The sequence below is a fragment of the Rutilus rutilus genome (assembly GCF_951802725.1).
Source record: "Rutilus rutilus genome assembly, chromosome: 1".
NCBI classification, from domain to species: domain Eukaryota; kingdom Metazoa; phylum Chordata; class Actinopteri; order Cypriniformes; family Leuciscidae; genus Rutilus; species Rutilus rutilus.
Window position 1 is genome coordinate 79,792,384 of NC_140209.1, and position 24,614 is coordinate 79,816,997.

At 41.0% G+C, this 24,614-nt stretch overlaps 1 protein-coding gene across 1 annotated transcript in view; it reads left to right on the plus strand.

Moving 5' to 3' along the window:
- LOC311282312 (stonustoxin subunit beta-like) overlaps positions 1-22,989 on the plus strand; it is a 45,229-nt gene extending 22,240 nt beyond the window's left edge. Inside the window, exons 7-8 of the mRNA XM_084396004.1 lie at positions 21,641-21,676; positions 21,891-22,989. Coding sequence (XP_084252130.1) covers positions 21,641-21,676; positions 21,891-22,447 — 593 coding nt within the window. The 3' untranslated portion in view covers positions 22,448-22,989. The remainder of the gene's footprint in view (positions 1-21,640; positions 21,677-21,890) is intronic.
- The last annotated feature ends 1,625 nt before the right edge of the window (positions 22,990-24,614 follow it).

The window sequence follows — 24,614 nt, forward strand, 5'->3', positions numbered from 1 at the left end:
AACTGCATTATATTTAATTTAATTTGTTATTTTTAACCTTTAATAATACCAGCAGATTGGGCCCCATTTTTACAGCATTAGGTAAGATTCTTTTTTTAAATAAAATTTAAAATAAACATGTATCCAGATTAGTCAATATTGAATCAAAATCTGAATCAAATCACAAGAATGGAATTGAAATCTTGAAATTGTTGTCAAGCAATAATAAAAACTGTATCCTACCAGTCTTTGTAATGTAACATTGTAACATGCTTTCACTAAACTTCATAAAATTCTTTTCAGTTACCAAATGTTTTGACAATCACAATTAGACTTATTGTGATGCAATATTTGTTTTAAAACTCAAAAGTTGGCAGCCCTGTATTCAGGAGACCAAGACGTGCTAAGCAGCGCATCATGCTGTTTTCTTTATTTTTCAAAGGCACAACATTCTGTAGTCATTATGAAAGTACACAAAATAAAATATACATTTTACTGTTTTGAATGATGTCAAAGTTATTTCCCCTGCTGTGGAACAAATCCAAGTGATGGCGCAGGCGCATCGCGCGCTCACACAAAACTATCAGTTCTGGCATTGCTAACTTGACATCGCAGTCTGTTCATTATCAAAATAAAATACAGTCAACCAAACATATAAAAAGTTATTCTGCTTAATTTAATGTGCCTGTTGTACAATATAAAGGCTGTGCTGGTCAGTCATCACCTACTTGCTTTCTGTTTTCCAAACTCATTTCCCTTGCTGTGAAGATGCTGATTTAGCCTATACGTGTATTTTGGGACTCGACTAAAGTATGAAACTTTGGACTGAATGAGAGATGCTTGCCATGAACTCAACGTCGGAACAGATTCTGTTTGGATTTAAATAAATTTGTTTAGGCTTGCCGTTTAAAATAGGCTAAAGGCGGGCATACACTGTGCGATTTTCGTCCGATTTTGAGCCGAATTCTGACTCGTGCGACTCTTTTTCGGGTCGGGCCGATTTTCAGCTTTGTCGTGCGTCATTTGTCGTGCCGTGTACAGGGGGAACCGAGATGCCATTAACCTCTCACGACCGGCAATTGGATGGTCGGAAGAATTTCAGGCATGTTAGAAATTTTGGTCGCTCCTCGTGACTATATCGCACAGTTGAAGCAGAGCTACGAACCGATTGCCCTAAACTCAGTGTTTTTTCCCTCACTGCGCCTGCGCGAAAACAGTTTAATCTGCAGCAAAAAAAAAAAAAAAAAAAAAAGGGAGATCTTTAAGTTCTGTAGTTCAAAGCTTTTACTGTTACTTTGCCTCTTTTATTATTAAAAAAAATAATTAAAAAAATAAAGCTGTTTTTAATTTTCATTGATGAATTATTGCAGTGTTCAGACATATTATAGACTGTTAATAATTAATTATATGTATATAATTCATTGTAATCGACCTAAAGTTTTAGACAATTTTTAATGAGGAGAAGTAAAGCTTCTATGTAATATTTTATTATCCTCACAGCGCGTTGGTTATGCGGTGATGCGCTATGAAATTTGTTGCGTGGCTATTTAATTATAATAGCTTATCAGTTTAATAATAAAAGTAGCCTTCCCTAATAATAATAATAATAATAATAATAATACAATAATACTAGCCTACTAATAATTTAATATATAAATTGGAAATGCTAAATCTTCTTGATATTGATAGCTGATGCTTGTTTTGTCTCCAGACAATATCCAGAGATATTTTGACAATATCTCTGGATAGGCTACATGATATCGTCCATAGGCGCAACCCGGCACGAGGATTTATCGCGCTGATTCGCGCATATTTCACACGTATAGTGTGAGCAGTCAAGTCGCAGCTCGACGTTCGGACCGTACAGTGTGAGCACATACAGTGCTATGCATAAGTTTAGACACCCATGCTAAAGTTGACTAAAAAGAGGAATAAAAAATCATCTTTTGGAAATTGAACTTAATGCCTTAATTTAAAAAATTAGGAAAAATCCAACCTTTAAGGACACCAATTTTCTTTGTGAATGAATAATGTATCGTAAATAAATAAATGTTCTTCCTTAAAATACAGGGTGCATAAGTTTGGACACCCCTATGTTAAATTCCCATAGAGGCAGGCAGATTTTTATTTTTAATTTTTTTTTTTTTTTTTAATTTAGGATACTATGCATCCTGATAAAGTTCCCTTGGCCTCTGGAATTAAAATAGCCCCACATCATCACATAGCCTTCACCATACCTAGAGATTGGCATGGAGTACTTTCCATAAGATCATCTCTCAATGCAAATCAAACTAGCTATTAGGCTAACTGAAATAAAACCATGCCAATCTCTAGGTATGGTGAAGGCTATGTGATGATGTGGGGCTATTTTAATTCCAAAGGCCAAGGGAACTTTATCAGAATGCATAGTATCCTAAAAAAAAATTTTTTTTAAATACTTAAAAATAAAAATCTGCCTGCCTCTATGGGAATTTAACATAGGGGTGTCCAAACTTATGCACCCTGTATTTTAAGGAAGAACATTTATTTATTTACGATACATTTTTCATTCACAAAGAAAATTGGTGTCCTTAAAGGTTGGATTTTTCCTAATTTTTTAAATTAAGGCATTAAGTTCAATTTCCAAAAGATGATTTTTTATTCCTCTTTTTAGTCAACTTTAGTATGGGTGTCTAAACTTATGCATAGCACTGTAAATCCTGAGCTTTGGCTTTACATTGCATGCGATATACTCGTTCAGTGTGAGTAGGTTCTTTGCTGAAATCGCACAGACATCACACAGTGTATGCCCGCCTTAGATGCTGTTTGTAATAAAGGGCGCAATAGGCTAATTATGTAGGCTAGGCTATTATATATACTAAATACACATAGCCTAGATGTTAATGGTGTTTATAATGTTAATGTTGTATTTTATTTACCAGTCTTTTACACTATTGCTGAATATGCTAATAATACAACGCGTTTTTTACAACGATGTGACTTGTCCGTGTGTTTCTCTCTCATCATGACCCGCTGTGACACTCAGGTGCATGCAACTTATTTTTACAAAATGCAGAAAGGAGACCATTTGGGCAAAAAAAACAAAACATATTGTGTTCATTACCCCCACCCACATAAATTTTGGGCTTAATCACTGTTATTAAGGGGTCCTTGGAAATTTATTATGGTGTAGACAAATTAATTTATGGCTAACTACGCATGTAAGACTATAGCTAGGCTATTATAATTGTTTATTTCATAAATATGAATGTACCTCGCATCTCCCGGACGCTAGCCATTAGTTTACGTATTTGGCCTATTTTGTTTAGCTGGTCAACTTGTCACGTAAAATAAGGACAGAAGATGCAAATGCAAGAATAAGGTTTATTGAATGAACACGTAGTCAGAGATATGAAGCACACAATAGATGGTCCCTGGTAGCGCAGGATGGCAGATGGGCAACCCGGATCCCGTGGTGTAAACAGGTGAGATGATATCCTTGACGACGATGACGGGAACACCAACCGAGTCCGCAAAGTGAAGAGACGAAACAGGATCCACAGAAGACGACAGGCAGAACGGACTCGACAGGAACACCACACCGGGAATCAGGAACACCACACCGGGAATCAGGAACACCAAACGAAGACTCACTACACAAGGGAAAATCCCACAACGATCTGACAAACACAAGACGAAAAACCATGAGCTTAAATAGAGATCGCTGATCAGAATCAGCTGGCGCTGATGACAATCAGCGGCTGATCAGCGACCACGCCCACACACACACACACAACACAAACACAGCGTGAGAAGGAGTCAGTGAATTCATGAACCGTGACATTACCCCTCCCCCTAGGAGCGCCCCCTGGCGCTCCCAGGAGGACCTACCTGTTGATTGTAATCATCAATAAGGGAGTGATCCAGAATGTCTCTCGCAGGAACCCAACTTCTCTCCTCAGGACCGTAACCTTCCCAGTCCACCAGATACTGAAATCCGCGTCCCCTCCTTCTCGAGTCCAGAATACGTTTTACCGAATATGTAGGTTCCCCATCTACGAGTCGCGGCGGTGGGGGAACCGGGACTGGCGGATTAAGATGAGAACGAAAAACAGGTTTTAATTTGGAGACATGAAAGGCGGGATGAATTCTCCTGTACGCTGGAGGAAGTTTGAGGCGGACTGTCACCGGACTAATGATCTTGGTGACAGTGAATGGGCCAATGAATTTAGGAGCAAGTTTATTAGAGACGGAGCGGAGCGGAATATTTCTAGTAGAAAGCCACACTTTTTGACCCACGACGTATACGGGACGCCTAGACCGGTGGCGATCGGCTTTGGCCTTGGTGCGTGCCCTCACCTGGAGCAGAGTCTCACGGGCTCCGGTCCATGTGCGGCAGCACCTCTGGACGAAAGCGTGAGCGGAGGGGACCGCGACTTCGGATTCCAGGCTAGAAAAAACTGGTGGCTGGTAACCTAAGCTACACTGGAACGGAGATAGGCCCGTGGATGACACTGGTAACGAGTTATGGGCGTACTCCACCAATGACAGTTGCTGACTCCAGGAGGAAGGATTCTTGGACACCAAACATCGCAACACTCTCTCAAGATCTTGGTTGGCCCTCTCGGTTTGCCCATTGCTTTGGGGATGGTAACCCGAAGACAGACTGACAGTCGCACCCAGTAATCTACAAAATTCCTGCCAAAATTTGGACACAAATTGGGACCCTCTGTCAGAAACCACATCAGTCGGGAGGCCATGTAACCGAAAGACGTGATCTATGACAGCCACCGCTGTCTCCTTGGCTGAAGGTAATTTGGGCAAGGGGATGAAATGAGCCGCCTTCGAGAACCGGTCCACTACGGTCAAAACGACCGTCTTACCCTGGGAGGGTGGGAGGGCGGTTATAAAATCTAGCGCTATATGGGACCAGGGTCTCGAAGGGACAGACAGCGGTTGGAGTAATCCCTCTGGGGGTCGATTGGAAGTCTTACCAGTGGCACAAACCGAGCAAGCCAAAACAAAACTCCGAATGTCACGAGCCATTAATGGCCACCAGAATCGTTGCTTGACCAAAAAGCTGGTGCGATTAACACCTGGATGACATGCTACACTGGAACAGTGACCCCATCGAATAACGTCGGACCGAACCCCCTCTGGCACAAATAAACGACTCGGTGGGCAACCGGGCGGAGGCATTACCCCTTCTAAGGCCGTCTTGACCTTCGATTCGACCTCCCATGTGAGTGTGGAGATAACTACTTTCTCAGGTAAAATACACTCGGGAGTCACCGGGCGTTCGGATGGATCAAAAATACGAGATAAAGAGTCGGGTTTGATGTTCTTGGAACCCGGGCGGTACGATAGAACAAAGTCAAAACGTCCGAAAAAAAGTGCCCATCGAGCCTGCCTGGAGTTGAGTCTTTTGGCAGATCTAATATATTCCAGGTTCTTATGATCGGTCCAAACGATAAAAGGTACCCCCGAACCCTCTAACCAATGGCGCCACTCCTCCAGTGCTAACTTGACTGCCAACAACTCTCTGTTACCAATGTCATAGTTACGTTCGGCAGGAGATAAACGATGGGACAAAAACGCGCAAGGGTGCATCTTGTCATCTGAGGAAGAACGTTGGGATAGAACTGCACCTACCCCCACCTCTGACGCGTCGACCTCCACCACGAACTGACGTGAAGGATCAGGGGCAATCAGGATGGGAGCAGAACTGAAGCGGCTCTTGAGGTTAGCGAATACAGCCTCGGCTGTATCGGACCACCTGAACGTCATTCTGGGGGAGGTCAAGGCAGTCAGAGGTGCGGCTAGTTGGCTGAAATTGCGAATAAAACGCCGATAGAAATTGGCAAACCCCAGAAACCTCTGTAGGGCCTTACGGGAATCTGGACTTGGCCAATCCATCACAGCCTTAACCTTGTCAGGATCCATGCGTATTCCCTCAGATGAGATGATGTAGCCTAAGAAAGGAACAGACTGTGCATGAAAAGCGCATTTCTCCGCCTTGACAAAAAGCCCATTCTCTAGCAACCTCTGAAGCACTCGTCTGACGTGCTGAACATGTTCCTGGAGAGAAGATGAAAAAATCAATATGTCATCCAGGTAAACATATATGAACTGGTCAACCATATCTCTCAGCACGTCATTGACGAGTGCCTGGAAAACTGCTGGGGAGTTGGACAGCCCGAAGGGCATGACCAAATATTCAAAATGGCCCCTGGGGGTGTTAAAAGCAGTTTTCCATTCATCCCCCTTCCTGATGCGAACCAAATGATATGCATTACGTAAGTCCAACTTTGTGAAGACAGAGGCTCCCTGCAACCGCTCGAAGGCTGAAGACATCAACGGCAAAGGATAAGTATTCTTTACCGTGATGTTGTTCAACCCTCGGTAATCAATACACGGTCGCAGAGATCCATCCTTCTTACCGACAAAGAAGAACCCCGCCCCCGCTGGAGAAGAGGAAGGGCGAATGAATTCAGAGGCTAAAGAATCAGAAATGTATTTCTCCATGGCCTCCCTCTCCGGAACAGAAAGAGAGTATAACTTGCCCTTAGGCGGAGACGTACCTGGTATAAGATCTATAGCACAGTCATAGGGACGATGCGGAGGAAGAGAAGCAGCCCGAGACTTACTGAACACTTCCTTCAGGTCGAGGTACTCCGCGGGCACGTTAGACAAATTCACAGACTCCTCCTGCAAAACAGAACTAGACACCGAAGAACAAGCAGACATTAAACAAGACGCATGACACTTAGTGCTCCACGCAGACACAGAATTGTGGCCCCAGTCAACCCTGGGATTGTGCTGGGTGAGCCAGGGATGACCGAGGACCACCGGAGCATGAGGAGAGTCCAGGAGTAGAAATGACAGTTCTTCAGTGTGGTTGCCTGAGGTTATGAGTGTCAATGAATCAGTGGTGAATGAAATGACAGGTAGTTCTTGTCCGTTGAGTGCATTGACAGAAATCGGGTTAGTGAGTGGTGTGATGGGAATCTGCAGCTCACGTGCTAATGACAAGTCCATGAAATTTCCCTCGGCCCCAGAATCCAGAAGTGCATGACCGTTGTAATACCGGGTTGCCCATTGCAGTCTCACCGGGAGGAGAGTGGAGGAGGTCTTGCTGGTGGAGATCCCGCCCGACAGTAGCCTCCTGCTTACTGCCGAGCTCGATCTTTTACGGGGCAGGTGTTGATGAAATGTCCAGTTCCACCGCAGTAAAGGCACAAGCCCCGGGATCTCCGTCGTTCTCTCTCCTCCCGGGAGAGCCGAGCTCTACCCACCTGCATGGGCTCGTGATCGAAGGTTGGACTGACCGTATCGCTGCCACTGGCTCGAGGTGCTGGAAAGGCCTCTGGAACCAAGGTCCTGCGGGAATGTTGTTCCACTCGCTGCAGTCGAGCATCCACCCGCAGGGCCAACTCGATAAGTCCATTAAGATCCTTAGGAAGATCCAGGGCGTAAATTTCTCCCTGGATACGGTCAGCCAGCCCATGCAGGAATCTATCCCACTGCGCCTCCTCGTTCCAGTTACACTCCGCGGCGAGGGTGCGGAACTCGATCGAGTAATCGGCGACCGATAGGTCTCCCTGGCGAAGATCAGCTAGTTGACGTGCAGCTTCTCTTCCGGCCACCGCTCGATCAAACACCCTCCTCATCTCAGCCGCGAGTGACTGGAACGAGGAACAGCATGGATCCTTATTTTCCCACACCGCCGTCCCCCACTGTGATGCACATCCAGACAGTAGAGTGAGAACCAGAGCCACCTTGGCTTCCTCTGAAGCGAAAGTCTGCGGTTGCAGATCAAAAAACAGGGAACACTTGGTTAGAAATGCTCTACACAGTTGTGGTTCACCATTGTACCTCTCAGGTGCAGGTAATCTAGGCTCCGGTGGATGGTTAATCTGCGGCGGCGGGGGTGGCGTTGGCGGTGTGGGCGGCGCAGTGGGAGGCGTAAGATCTTGAATACGCTGGGTGAGCTCGGACACCTGCGCTACCAAGGCTTGAACCGCGCGTCCAGTCAGGTTCAAGTTCTCCTCCTGCTGGTCCATCCTCGTAGCGCTCCTGGACAGGAATTCAGCCAGGTCAGAGTCTCTTGCTGCATCCATGTGGTCAGATCGTTCTGTCACGTAAAATAAGGACAGAAGATGCAAATGCAAGAATAAGGTTTATTGAATGAACACGTAGTCAGAGATATGAAGCACACAATAGATGGTCCCTGGTAGCGCAGGATGGCAGATGGGCAACCCGGATCCCGTGGTGTAAACAGGTGAGATGATATCCTTGACGACGATGACGGGAACACCAACCGAGTCCGCAAAGTGAAGAGACGAAACAGGATCCACAGAAGACGACAGGCAGAACGGACTCGACAGGAACACCACACCGGGAATCAGGAACACCACACCGGGAATCAGGAACACCAAACGAAGACTCACTACACAAGGGAAAATCCCACAACGATCTGACAAACACAAGACGAAAAACCATGAGCTTAAATAGAGATCGCTGATCAGAATCAGCTGGTGCTGATGACAATCAGCGGCTGATCAGCGACCACGCCCACACACACACACACAACACAAACACAGCGCGAGAAGGAGTCAGTGAATTCATGAACCGTGACACAACTCTCACAATCTGTGTGGAAAAGCTGCAGGATGCCCTGGACAGTGCGGAGAGAGTGCACAATGACTTTGCTTTGGAAGTTTAGTTGGCAGAGAAAATAACACACACCGTTTTGTTTTACATCAATTGATACTCAATATTAATAATAATAATAATAATAATAATACATCACACTTGTATAGCGCTTTTCTGGACACTCAAAGACGCTTCACATGGGGAATAAAACAAAACAAAACAAAAGGGGTTTTAAGGAAAAGCTAGTTTGAACAGGTGGGTTTTGAGTACTGATTTGAAGTTTGGTAGTGAGTCAGAGTTTCTAATGAATGTAGGGAGTGAGTTCCAGAGGGTGGGGGCAGCGATAGCGAAGGCTCGATCCCCCAAGGTCCGGCGGTTAGTGCGGACGATCGGGGTAAGGCGGTTGGTGCCAGTTGAGCGGAGGTGGTGGGTGGGTTGGTGCTGTTCCAGGAGCTCAGTGAGGTAGGGCGGGGCCAGGTTATGGAGGGACTTGTAGGTGAGAAGGAGGAGCTTATATTCAATGCGAAAATGAACAGGTAGCCAATGGAATTGCTGGAGAACGGGGGTGATGTGTTCTCGGGACCGGGTGTGGGTGAGGAGGCGGGCGGCTGAGTTCTGGATGTATTGAATGAATGAATGAGGCATTTATATAGCGCTTTCATATGTACTACTGTACACCCAAAGCGCTTTACAATCATATCAGGGGATCTCTCCTCAACCACCACCAGTGTGCAGCATCCACTTGGATGATGCGACGGCAGCCACAGTACAACGGCGCCAGTGCGCTCACCACACACCAGCTATAGGTGGAGAGGAGAGAGAGTGATAGAGCCAATTCAATGTAAGGGGATTATTAGGAGGCCATGATTGGTAAGGGCCAATGGTGGAATGTGGCCAGGACACCGGGATTACACCCCTACTCTTTACGAGAAATGCCATGGGATTTTTAATGACCATAGAGAGTCAGGACCTCAGTTTTACGAGGTATGAAGTTCCGAAGGACGGTGCTCTTTGACAGTATAGTGTCCCCGTCACTACACTGGGGCGTTAGGACCCACACAGACCACAGGGTGAGCACCCCCTGCTGGCCTCACTAAAACCTCTTCCAGCAGCAACCTGTTTTTTCTCAGGAGGTCTCCCATCCAGGTACTAACCAGGCTCAGCCCTGCTTAGCTTCAGTGGGCAACCAGTCTTGGGCTACAGGGTGATATGGCTGCTGGCTATTGCAGTTTTTTTTTTTTGTTGATTGTAGGAAGTCCTTAGTGAAGGCTATTGCAGTAGTCAAGTCTTGAAGTTATAAATGCGTGAATGAGGATTTCAGCTGTTGACAGGGTAAGGGAGGGGCGAAAGCGGGCAATGTTGCGGAGGTGGAAGAAGGATAGTTTATTGATATGGTTGATGTGTGTTCGGTATGAGAGGGTGGAGTCCATTATGATACCAAGGTTTCGGACAGAGAGGGAGGGGGTGACATTATGTCCATCGATAAGGAGAGTAAAGTTCTGAATAGAAGAGAGAAGAGATCCAGGTTTTAATGTCAGAAATGCAATTGGTGATGGTGGAGAGGATAGCACGGTGATGGATTTGGTGGACATGTATAGTTGGGTATCATCGGCGTAGCAGTCCATGGTGGTGGATGATCTGACCGAGGGGAAGCATGTAGATGATGAAGAGGAGGGGGCCAAGCACGGAACCTTGGGGGACACCATGGGTGACAGAGGAGGTTTGGGAGTTGCAGTTGTAATAGAGACAAAGTGGTGATGGTCAGAGAGGTAGGAGATGAGCCAGAGAAGTGCTGTGCCTGAGATGCCAATAGATTCAAGACGATGGAGGAGGACGGTATGGTCTATTGTGTCAAATGCAGCGGAGAGGTCGAGGAGAAGGAGGATGGATATGGAACCAGAGTCGGCAGCAATGAGGAGATCATTTGTGACTTTAAGAAGTGCTGTTTCTGTGCTGTGGACGGAATCTGGATTGAAATGTTTCGAAGAGTTGAGAGGAGTGTAGATGTTAGTGGAGATTGGAGATGGGTCTGAATTTGTCCAGATTTTCAGGGTTGAGGCCAGGTTTTTTCAGGAGGGGTGTGATAGACGCAAGTTTTAGCGGGGATGGAACAGATCCAGACGTAAGGGAAGTGTTGATGATGATGGTGATGAGAGGGATGAGGATTTGTTGACAGGTTTTGAAGAGGGGAGAAGGGATCGGGTCAAGCTGGCAGTTGGAGAATTTCATGGTTGAGAGGAGTTTGGAGGAGTCAGAGGGAGACAAAGGAGAGAAGGAGGAAAAGCTGTGGTGTGTGAGCGGAGTGAGTTGATATTCAGAAGGAGGAGAAGCGGAGGAAGTGGGTGCTAGTGAACAGTGTATGGTATGGATTTTGGTATGGTAGGATGACAGGAAGTTATTGCATTTGTCTGTAGTGAATGTGGAGGTTATATTGTCCTTGGGTTTGGTCAGTTTTGCAAATGTGGAGAATAGGCTGCGGGGGTTGGAAGAATTTGAGCGGATGAGTTTTGAGTAGATGTTGGACCGGGCAGTTTTGAGAGCAGAATTGTATGTGGTTATGGCGTGTTTGTAGGCTTGAGCATGGACAGTGAGATCGGATTTTTTTTTGGATCCTTTCAAGTTGTCTTTTTTGTCTTTTGAGAATGTGAAGATCTGGGGTGTACCAAGGTGCAGAGGTGGAGAAGGAGACTGAGGCAGTTTTAAGGGGGGCTATTTGGTTGAGGCAGGTGGAGAGTGTGTGGTTGTAGAAGTTGACTAGATCAGAGGCAATCAGATCAGAGGGAAGCGAAGAAGTAGAGATGGCATGGGATATGGAGGAGGTGAGAGAGATGGGACTAATGGATTTCAGGTTTCGAAATGTAATTGCTCTTTTGTGTTTGACGGTAGGAGAGGGGGTAATGATATTAATGGTAATGGCCAGGTAATGGCCAGATGATCATAAATTGTGAGGTCGGTCAATGAAAGGTTATGTATGGTGAGGGAGGGTGTGGAACAGACCAGGTCCAGGATATGTCCATGATTATGTGTTGGTGAAGTGAATTTTGCTGCCGGAGAGTCGATATGAATGTTGAAGTCACCAATGAGGAGAATGGACGGAGAAATAGAGGACAGCTGAGTTACGAAGTCAGTGAAATCAGAAAGAAATGATGGGCAAGTTTTGGGAGGGCGGTAGATGACTGCAGCAGTGAGTGATTGGGAACCAGGAAGTCTGAAAGCCAAGTGTTCAAATGAGGATACAACTGGGATGGGGATGGGGCGGATGGAGATATCGCTGTGGTGAATGACTGCGATGCCACCTCCTCGCCGGTCCAGACGGGGGTTGTCGATGGAGTATCCAGGCGGGGTGGTCTGATTTAATGCAATGTAGTCCATGGGTTTGTGCCAGGTTTCAGTAAGACAGAGAAAATCCAGTTTATTGTCAATAATGAATTCACAGAGGAGCAGGCTTTTATTGTTAAGTGATCTTGTATTGAATAGAGCTGTTTTAAGAGGCTTTTGTTGTGAAATTCAAGTGGCGGAAGTTGAGACGGGCAGTAGGTTAGATGAAGTCACGTGAAGAGTGCGCAGATGACGTATGCGGATGTTGTTGTTGCACCGGTGTCCAGGCGGGAGTGAACTACGGCCGGACCAGAAAGATGGAATACTGTTTTCGGCACTGAAGTAGTAGAGAAGATTGCGACGGGAGCCTCGGTGGATATAAGGGCGATGACGGAGAAGACAGTGTTGTTGCAGAGTAGAGGTGATGTCCAGTGAGGGAGGTGCGCGGTGGTTGAATCTGAGAAGCTGCAAGGACGTGTATCGAAGCGCCATGGTCAGAGCCGTAGATGACAAGAGCCGCAGAGAGGCCAGCAGGAAGGTCATAAACAGTAGCCGCATAGCTGACAGGCTGCTCCGGAGTGCAGGCCGGCCAGTAACCGGGCTGTAATCCACTGCTCGAGCAGAACACTCCGGGAGCTAGCTTGTTGGTGGTCACAACGTGACAGGCAGCAGATGCGGCGACCAGGCAAAAACACAGTCCAGATCTTGAGGCAGGAACAGATACCACCGGTACCAAACAAAGTCAGTAGGTAAAACCGTTTAATTGCAAACAAACTTTTTCGTCCGGTGTGAGAAGCGGCAGCCAAAACGCGCCAGCGTCCTCTCACTATCCGATCTCATACTGTGTGAATAAAATGTCTCAATGAACTAATGAACTAAATAAATGTTATGTAATAAATGCACAAAGTGCATCCTTTTGAGATATACTAAATTATATTACATTTTAATAAAAATAAAACACAAGACCTACATCATAAAACTCAGAAGAGTATTGTATATATTTTTTAATATCTCTTATAGTCAATCTGTATGACAGTTCATGCGTGAACGTTAAGCCTGTTATATACCCAAGTCAATGCATTATTCTTTCCTTTTTGTATTATTGTTTAAAATATTTAATTTACTACTAATTATATTGATTTATATCTTAATTATTATAATTTTTTTTACTTGCCAAGCGACCGTGGTAGGCTTTGACAGCTGTCATTTACCCTGCCATACCCAGCTGATGCAAAGCGTAGGTGAATGTATATCTACACAGAAGAGAGCCCGGTCTAGGCTCTTCCCCAGTACGGGTTGTGTCGAGCCATTGGCTAGTCTGGTTGTTTGATGAGAAAAAGATGAAATGTATATATTTTTACTACATAGTTGCAATTTGCCCTGTATGGCACAGTGTGCAATTATGATCAGGTTTAAGCCTCATGCCATAGAGTTTGCGTGGAATCATATAAGACCTATGAATAAAATTAAAATGGATTTGTTGATGATCCGGATTCCTTGAAGCATGCATTACCATAACCCAAACACCTTCCCAATCAAAACTAGGGGAAAGGTCCGGAATATCCGACCGCCAGGAAGAGTCTATTGTCAAAGGAGGATAATTTTTTTCCAGAAAAAAAAACTAGGTAACCCTTCCTTTTACAGTCCCCTAATTACTAGGTTTTTACCTGGTAAATATATGGTAAGTTATAGTTGGTTATTGGTAATTACCACAGGTAACAAGAATGTAAATGCAGAGAAACTACAAACTAATTACTAAGTATTTACCTGGTAAGCATATGGTAAATTATAGTATTTTAGTGTGTAATAACTTAAGGTGATTAGTATGCAATTACAGAGAAACTACCAGGGAAAAAAACACCACTGTTAAATATCAACTCAACAAAGTACTGTGTACTTGTTACCTGTTTAGGTTGGTAATAACTCAGATTTAATTGTGTAACTAATTGTGTAGAAACACCTCCAGTATTACTCATCAATTCAAGTTAGGTGTGTAGTTATCCTAGGGTTATGTTGGTAACAGTCCATGTTTATTTATTACTACCTTGAAATTAAGACGGTAGTTTTCAATAAATTAGTTGTTCAATGCTACACCCATTTATAGAGGGTTTATCAAATAATTTACCTTACACTTACCTGGTAACTACCCCGCAGGAACAGTTTTCCCTAATGTCATGGCACATCTTAAATACTGGGTATGTTCTTGCAGATGTTTTTACAATTTACTCAGTAAGTAAAGTGCAACTGTACTGTAAAATGAAGCCTTGTTTATTTCCATGGAATTACTGGGCTCTTACAATCTGATCATTCCCTTTTCCATAGTCACATTTTTTTTACCTCGTATGTCCTGCAACATTACCAAGGAAAACATGACAATTTACTCAGTAAGTAAAGTGTAACTGTACTGTAAAATGAAGCCTTGTTTATTTCCATGGAATTACCGGAATTGTACCATAACCTGATCATTCCCTTTTCCATATAAGTTATAGGCTAGTCACAATTTTTTACCTTGTATGTCCTGCAACGTTACCAAGGAAAACATGACAATTTACTCAGTAAGTAAAGTGCAACTGTACTGTAAAAGGAAGCCTTTTTATTTCCATGGAATTACTGGGATCTTACCCTATAATCTGTAATCTACGTAACTATTACAGATTATTGGGTAAAATCCCAGTAATTCCATGGAAATAAAAAGGTTTCCTTTTATAGTACAGTTGCACTTTTTTTACTGAGAATGTTCAACGTGATCTCATGAGAATACGTGTGTATTTTTACGTAAAGTGTAATTCTACCGTACATTTACTTACGTTTTATACACACAGAAACGTATAATACTGATGTATTTACAGCACCTATGGACTCTCCAGACCGACAGAACATGTGACACTAAAGGAACGAAACGGAGTGTACCGTTTTTTAGAGGGATATTAACGAATAAAACCAAGAAACACCAAGAAACATACATTGTATCATCATACCAGCTACGTAGGGGACGTAGTGTAAAAGCCTAAATTGGAAAGTGAAAGTACGCTTAGCGAATGTATCTCGTTGCACCATGGAAAGTTTAAGATGTGAACGTTTGCCATTCCATACAAATTTGGTAATTAAGTTGGCTTGAGAAAGCCAACTTACTGATATTGTATTTAAACTTAAGTTGGCTTGAGAAAGCCAACTTACTGAAATCCTATTTAAACTTATTATTAGTGGTGCTTTTTTGAAAGCATCACTATTGTTATTGCTCATACTTATTATTCTTATTCTTATTATTATTCTGGACAAAGTTTGGCGCGTAATGCGCCCCGCACCGTTTGTCTCAGACCCCTGAGTGAGGCATCAATGACTTTTCTAAGCGATCGGGTGTACGATGTTCGCACAGCGGACGAAAAAGCGGCCAAAAAAGTCCCATTGACTTTACATTGGGCATTCTAAAAATATTTGAATCCCAACCGACGTTTTCACACACACAGACTCCAAAGGGCCTGTCACCCCTGCGTCTCTCCCTCTCTCTCTCCCTCAGAGGATTTATATTATCAAGCAGCCAATAAGTAATGGCCTAAAATGTTGATAGCCACACCCTAGCAACCAGTTTCAGCACCCTAGCAACCACTAAGAGCTCCCTAGCAACTTTTACTCTTGTGGCCTTGTGATATCGCTCCATGCTTGTGCCTATTCGGCCATAGGCACGAGGCCGCAGGCCGAGTGCCGTACTTAGGCACTCGTTAATAAAGATTTTAAGAACTCTATAAAAACTCCATAGTAACCATCTTTGACAACTACCAACCACCTAGTAACACCATAGCAACTACCAAAAATACCTTAGCAACCACGCTGAACACCCTAGCAACATCTAGAAATGCTCTAGTAACCACCAAAAAACTCTAGCAACCACCCAGAACACCATAGCAACAACATAGAACACCCTAGCAACTGCCTAGCAACGCCCTAGCATCCACCCAGAATACCATAGCAACTGCCTAGCAACCCCATAGCAACCACCCAGAACACCCTAACAACCACCTAGCAACGCCCTAACAACCACCAAGAATACCCTAGCAACTGCCTAGCAAGCACCAAGAATACCCTAGCAACTGCCTAGCAACCACTCAGAACACCTTAGCAACTGCCTAGCAACACCATAGCAACCACCCAGAAAACCCTAGCAACCTGGCAACAGCATCTTGCTAAAAACATGCTAACAACATTCTAATCATGCTAGCATCATGCTAACATTATGCTAATCAAGCTAACATCATGCTACCAACATAATAATCATGCTAGCATTATGCTACCAAAATGCTAATCAAACTAGCATAATGCCAACATCATGTTAATCAAGCTAGCATCATGTTAGCAACATGCTAATCAAGCTAGCATCATGCTACCAACAGGCTAATCAAGCTAGCATAATGCTACCAACATGCTAATCAAGCTAGCATAATGCTACCAACATGCTAATCAAGCTAGCATCTAGCTAAAAACATGCTAGAAAAATGCTAATCATGCTGGCATCTTGTTAAAAGCATGCTAGCAAACATGTTAATCATGCTAGCATATAGCTAAAAACATGCTAGCAAAATGCTAATCATGCTGGCATCTTGTTAAAAGCATGCTAGCAAACATGCTAATCATGTTAGCATCATGCTACCAACATGTTAATCAAGCTAGCATAATGCTAATCATGTTAGCATCTAGCTAAAAATATGCTAACAAAATGCTAATCATGCTAGCATCTTGTTAAAGGCATGCTAGCATCATGCTAATCATGCTAGCATCATGCTACCGACATGTTAATCAAGCTAGCATAATGCTAGCAACATGCTAATCAAGCTAGCATCATGCTACCAACATGCTAATCAAGCTTGCATAATGTCAACATCATCCTAATCAAGCTAGCATCATGCTAGCAACATGCTAATCATGTTGACATCATGCTACCAACATGCTAATCAAGCTAGCATCATGCTAGTAAAATGCTAATCATGTTAGCATCTAGTTAAAAACATGTTAACAAATGCTAATCATTCTAGCATTTTGTTAAAAGCATGCTAGCAAAATGCTAATCATGCTAGCATCATGCTACCGACATGCTAATCATGCTAGCATCATGCTAGCAACATGTTAATCAAGCTAGCATCATGCTACCAACATGCTAATCAAGCTAGCACAATGCTAGCAACATGCAAATAATGCTAGCATTTAGCTAAAACATGCTAGCAAAATGCTAATCATGCTGGCATCTTGTTAAAATCATGCTAGCAAACATGCAAATCATGTGTGCTATATCTTTTCAGACTGGTTTGAGTTACGGTTTTCTTAAAAATTAATATTAAAAATCATAAAAATCCCATAGACTTTCATTGCAGACTGCTCAAATTGAGCCAAGACTACGGTGGCCCATTAGTGCACAAACCAAAAACTCAAATCTAAATTCTCTGAAGCCCTAGACTCAATTAAACTACCATTCTAAATCTATCTATCTATCTATCTATCTATCTATCTATCTATCTATCTATCTATCTATCTATCTATCTATCTTCAAACCGTATCTATCTATCTATCTATCTATCTATCTATCTATCTATCTTCAAACCTTATCTATCCATCAATCTATCTTCAAACCTTTATCTATCTATCTATCTATCTATCTATCTATCTATCTATCTATCTATCTATCTTCAAACCATATCTATCTATCTATCTATCTATCTTCAAACCTTATCTATCCATATATCTATCTTCAAACGTTTTCTATCTATCTATCTATCTATCTATCTATCTATCTATCTATCTATCTATCTATCTATCTATCTTTCTATCTATCTTTCTAACTAACTCATCTATCTTTCTTTCTAACTAATCTATCTATCTATCTTTCTAACTAACTTATCTATCTTTCTTTCTTACTAATCTATCTTTCTAACTAACTTATCTTTCTTTCTTTCTTTCTAACTAATCTATCTTTCTAACTAACTTATCTATCTTTCTTTCTTACTAATCTATCTTTCTAACTAACTTATCTATCTTTCTTTTTAACTAATCTATCTATCTTTCTAACTAACTTATCTATCTTTCTTTCTTTCTTTCTAACTAATCTATCTATCTTTCTAACTAACTTCTTTCTTTCTTTCTAATCTATCTATCTATCTTTCTAACTAACTTATCTATCTTTCTTACTAATCTATCTATATTTCTAACTAACTAACTTATCTATCTTTCTTTCTTACTAATCTCTTTCTAACTAACTTATCTATCTTTCTTTCTTACTAATCTATCTTTCTAACTAACTTTTCTTTCTTACTAATCTATCTATCTTTCTAACTAACTTATCTATCTTTCTTTCTTTCTTACTAATATATCTATCTTTCTAACTAACTTATCTATCTTTCTTTCTAACTAATCTATCTATCTTTCTTTCTAACTAATCTATCTTTCTAACTAACTAACTTATCTATCTTTCTTTCTAACTAATCTATCTATCTTTCTAACTAACTTATCTATCTTTCTTTCTTACTAATCTATCTATCTTTCTAACTAACTTATCTTTCTTTCTTACTAATCCATCTTTCTAACTAACTTATCTATCTTTCTTTCTTACTAATCTATCTTTCTAACTAACTTATCTTTCTTTCTTACTAATCTATCTATCTTTCTAACTAACTTATCTATATTTCTTTCTTTCTTACTAATCTATCTTTCTAACTAACTTATCTATCTTTCTTTCTTTCTTTCTAACTAATCTATCTATCTTTCTAACTAATTTATCTTTCTTTCTTACTAATCTATCTTTCTAACTAACTTATCTATCTTTCTTTCTTTCTTACTAATCTATCTTTCTTTCTTTCTTTCTAACTAATCTATCTATCTTTCTAACTAATTTATCTTTCTTTCTTACTAATCTATCTTTCTAACTAACTTATCTATCTTTCTTTCTTTCTTACTAATCTATCTTTCTAACTAACTTATCTATCTTTCTTTCTTTCTTACTAATCTATCTTTCTAACTAACTTATCTATCTTTCTTTCTTTCTTACAAATCTATCTATCTTTCTAACTAACTTATCTATCTTTCTTTCTTACTAATCTATCTTTCTAACTAACTTATCTATCTTTCTTTCTTACTAATCCATCTTTCTAACTACATTTATTTACATTTATTCATTTTAGCTGACGCTTTTATCCAAAGCGACTTACAATTGCTATATATGTCAGAGGTCGCACGCCTCTGGAGCAACTAGGGGTTAAGTGTCTTGCTCAGGGACACATTGGTGTCTCACAGTGGATTCGAACCCAGGTCTCTCACACCAAAGGCATGTGTCTTATCCATTGCGCCACACCACCCCTAACTAACTTATCTATCTTTCTTTCTTACTAATCTATCTTTCTAACTAACTTATCTTTCTTTCTTACTAATCTATCTATCTTTCTAACTAACTTATCTATCTTTCTTTCTTTCTTACTAATCTATCTATCTTTCTAACTAACTTATCTTTCTTTCTTACTAATCTATCTTTCTAACTAACTTATCTTTCTTTTTAACTAATCTATCTATCTTTCTAACTTATCTATCTTTCTTTCTTTCTAACTAATCTATCTTTCTAACTAACTAACTTATCAATCTTTCTTTATAACTAATCTATCTATCTTTCTATTCTAACTAACTTATCTATATTTCTTTCTTTTTAAGTAATCTAGCTATCTTTTTAACTAACTTATCTATCTTTCTTTCTTTCTAACTAATCTATCTATCTTTCTAACTAACTTATCTATCTTTCTTTATTTCTAACTAATCTATCTATCTTTCTAACTAACTAACTAACTAATCTATCTTTCTTTATTTCTAACTAATCTATCTTTCTTTCTTTCTAACTAATCTATCTTTCTTTTTCTTTCTTTCTTTCTTTCTTTCTTTCTGACTTATCCACCGTTCTTTCTTTCTAACTTATCCACCGTTCTTTCTTTCTAACTTATCCACCGTTCTTTCTTTCTAACTTTTCTTTCTTTCTTTCTTTCTTTTTCTTTCTTTCTTTCTTTCTAACTTTTCTTTCTTTCTTTCTTTCTTTCTTTCTTTCTTTCTTTCTTTCTTTCTTTCTTTCTTTCTTCCAACTAATCAGTCTTTCTTTCTCTTTCTTTCTTTCTTTTTTCTCTCTTTTTCTTTCTTTCTTTCTTTCTAATCCACAATTCTTTCTTTCTTTCTTTCTTTCTTTCTTTCTAACTAATCCACATTCTTTCTTTCTTTCTTTCTTTCTTTCTTTCTAACTTATCCACCATTCTTTCTTTCTAACTTATCCACCGTTCTTTCTTTCTAACTTATCCACCGTTCTTTCTTTCTAACTTATCCACCTTTCTTTCTTTCTTTCTTTCTTTCTTTCTTTCTTTCTTCCTTCCAACTAATCAGTCTTTCTTTCTTTCTTTCTTTCTTTCTTTCTTTCTTTCTTTCTTTCTTTCTTTCTTTCTTTTTTTTCTAGTTATGCTCTGTAGCCCATCCAAAAAACGAGAAGGGGGAGGCAAGGTCAGCATTGAACTCACTAAGTTAATTCGACCAATTATAAGAGACCAATTATCCAGGTTACATGAAATTTTAGACAGGATGCCCTCATAGTTGGTCTTAATTATGTACTGCAATGAAGCACCAGTCGTAATGCCCAAATACTTAAATTGTTTAACCACTGGTATACCTGAGGGTAGTGCTGTGTTTCTCATTGCGTCATTCAGTGGAAGAAGTGCCTTTTTGTCCAGTTTATTCTATATCCGGAAAGCTTGCTGAAGCTGCCAAAGATAGTTAAAATGTAAGGTATGGACTGCAATGGATTACCTAAATAAAGAAGGACATCATCTGCATACAATGAAATATGATGGCTGGTCCCGTATTGTGGTTGGGGTGATACCTTTATCTATGCGTATTGTCTGTGTCAGTGGCTCAAGCGAGAGTGCAAAAAGAAACGGGTTTAGGAGCATCCCTGTCAAGAACCCTTGGCTATGTCAAACAATGAAGAACAAGTCCTATCTGTCAGAACCATGGCTGTGGGTTTCGTAAGGCCTGTGCTCGGGACCCCAAATTTTCAAGCCTCCCCGATAACAGGCTTTCAAATAAATGAAAAGGACAAGCATTACATAATGCCACAGACCACAAGTTTTTTATTAAATAGTTTCTAAAACACATTGAGCTCAACATCAATAATAAAAAAACACTCTTTAAATCACTGTGAATATCAGCCCAATGGGCTTCGTTTTAGTCGGTTCACATGGACCAAAACAGAAAAACAACAACAATAATAATATACTAACAAAAACAGATCACAAAGGGAAGATACAAACTAAACAGAGGTGGTTTCTTTCTTTGGTATTATGTCTTTGCACAAAACATTAGGCAAATTAAATGATTGAGCATGCGACATTTATTGATCATTTGATGTCTCTGAAAAAGACTAATAAGGAGGTTGAGGTTTAATGAAGCGATATGATTACTCAAATTTCACTTTGCTCATCATACAAAGCAATCTCATATAGGATGTGTTTCTATATCTCAAATCAAATATGGTGACATGTCACTAATATCAAACCTTCAACAGTGTTAGTGTCAGGATCTGGGCTCTGTAAACAGCTCTAAATATCTTCTGTGTTGGAGGATTTCTGCATGTGTTAGCAGTGGATGCAGGATCACTTTCTCTGGACATGATAATCACACTCTTCATGTCTGTTGATTTCCACAGCCACTGTTCCCAGGACCAGGAGCGACTTCCTTCAATGTAAGTCAGAACACAAGCAGAGAAACTCACTGAGTGTGTTCATGTTCTTCCTGTAGAAGCTGAAAGAAAACACGACAGAAGAGTTTTAGAGTTGATCATGTGAATGATGATTAAACTGCACTGAGACACTGCTGATATACTGATCATGAAGAGTTCGGATACATTAAAAGATCAGATTCATAATTCCTGACTGTGATGTGTTTTACTCCATCAGATTCTGATCAGCTCACTCTGGATCTGAACACAGTGAGTGACCAGCTCATTCTGTCTGAGGGGAACAGAGTGATTACTGGCAATGTACTACAGCCCCAGTCGTATCCTCATCATCCAGACAGATTTGATCATTATCCTCAGGTGTTGTGTAGAGAGAGTGTGAGAGGACGCTCTTACTGGGAGATTGAGTGGAGTGGTCTTGTATTGACTATATCAGTGTCATATAAGAGCATCAGCAGGAAGGGAGAGGGTAATGAGTGTGTGTTTGGAGGTAATGCTCAGTCCTGGAGTTTGTTCTGCTATTCCTCCACATACTCTTCCTCCAAATACTCATTCCTACACAATGGCATAGAGACTCATCTCTCTGTAGCGTGCAGCAGGAGAATGGGAGTGTATGTGGATCACAGTGCAGGAACTCTGTCCTTCTACAACATCGACGGAGACACAATGAGCCTCATCCACACAGTCCAGACCATATTCACTGAACCGCTCTATCCGGGGTTTGGGGTTATTTCTGGATCAACATTGAAACTGTTGATGAATGAGAATAGACTGTAGAGAGATTCTACCCATAATGCTTTGAGCTCATGATAAATCAGTAACAGTGAGATGATGTTATAGAGTCTCTTATTGTCTCTTCATTACATTAATAACAGCTGAACTTCTGTAGCTGAAATATCATGTCAGAATAACTGTGTAATAAATCCTCATATAGACATCAGTGTGTGTGACGGTGTGTGTCTTCCTCATATAACTGAAGTAACTGAATTACATCATTACAAAAGTAACTAATTACCAAGGAAAGTAACTATTGCGTTACTTTAAAAAAAAAAGTTTAAATATAAGAAATTTCTTGGATAATCCCAATATGAAATGTTAAATGAATTAAATGGACACTAAATAGAACATCTTATTATTATAAAACATTGTACACTAATCTACACTATTTTAATGTTGCTGTGGGACAATGTGAGAGACACCGATTAACCTAAATATTAAAAAATTACTATATGGAACAACAAAACACAATAGATGGTTTAGATTAATATTTATTGCACAGACCACAACTGGCCAACAAATAAATCATGCTTCTTAAGAAATTTATCAAAAATAAAAAAATAGTAATAGAAAATATAGCCTATATACACATACACTAGTGCATATAATTAAAATGATAAAACTCACACACCTTTACAACTGGTAGACATTCTGCATAGCCTACTTGAAGTTTTTTCTTCCTCACAATATCAAGTTTAACAAAAAGTGCTCTCAATATAATACTGAACAATGTACCAACATAAATAATAATAATAAAATATAATCTTTTGGGGGTTTATTTTTATAACCTACAGAGAACGTCATCATCAGAGGTTATTTTAGCCAGTCATGTTTGCCGCACGTGTTCACAACCGGTCAAACAAATAGCCTATGTTTGAACGTTCCCTGCAGGTTATTTTGGAGTTTATGTTTGGCTATATAAACGAATTAAAACATTGCATATGATACCAATATGCTACAGAGATTATTCTAATGCTGAAATGTGTAATTTATTTATAAATAAAGTATTTATGCTCGTTGCTCGGACACATTCGGTCTCTGTCGCGCAATGTCGAGCGCGTTCTCGGACACACTCGGGGCCCTATTTTAACGATCTGAAACGCAAGTGTCAAAGCGCAAGTAACTTTGTGGGCGGGTCTCGGCGCTGTTGCTATTTTCCCGGCGGGATAAATGACTCTTGCGCCGGGCGCAAATCTAAAAGGGGTTGGTCTGAAGTAGCTTCATTACTCATAGGTGTGGTTTGGGCGTAACGTGAAATAAACCAATCAGAGCGACATCTCACATTCCCTTTAAGAGCAGGTGCGCTTGTTCCATGGCGGATTGCTATTATAACAGCGGATTTGCCAGACGCACGCCAGGAGCGGTTCACAGCCGAGGAGACCGACGTTTTCGTCAGGGCCGTAAAAGAGAGAGAAGTGACATTGGGGATGGAGAAACACACCCAAATTAGCTTCGGTTAAACAGGCATATAATAATGTGGGTAAATGTGTAAGCTAGATGTATGCTTTTATAATAAATTATTATATTTCAATCTTATAGAAATCTTATATATTATATCTTTCTATCTATCTATCTATCTATCTATCTATCGTTTGTAATAATATGATTTGCAAAAATGAAAACTGCTGCTTCTGTGTAGATTAGAGAATCACAGTGTATGAGCGTTGTGCACTCTATACATTATGGTCAAGCATGCGCCCTTAAAATAGCATAATGAACAACGCGCAACGCGTCACTGACTTTAGACTAGGTTTTTTCTGGCCAGTGGCGCAATTGTTTTATGGAACAGTAAAATAGCACCAGGGAACGTTTGCGCCGGAACACGCCTCCTTTTTTGCGCTGAACCGCCCAGGGAGCGCAAGTTCATTCCCTAGTTTAGCGACGTGCTTCTGTGGAGGGAAAAGCGCGCTTTGCGCGGGTGCAAAATAGGAATGAAACATGCGTCGGTGTACAAAGTCAATTGCGCTGGGTGCAAGATAGGGCCCTCGGTCTCTCTCGCATTATCGAACGCGCCTCATAAACACACACACACCAGAGGAAAAACTTTGCAGCTCATATGGCTGAGAGAGAGCCTACTCAGATGAAAACCGCTTCAGTGAGCTTGAGCAATTATAGTAACGCCTCATTTTTATTGACAGTAACGGTAACGGCGTTGTAACTAAGGAAA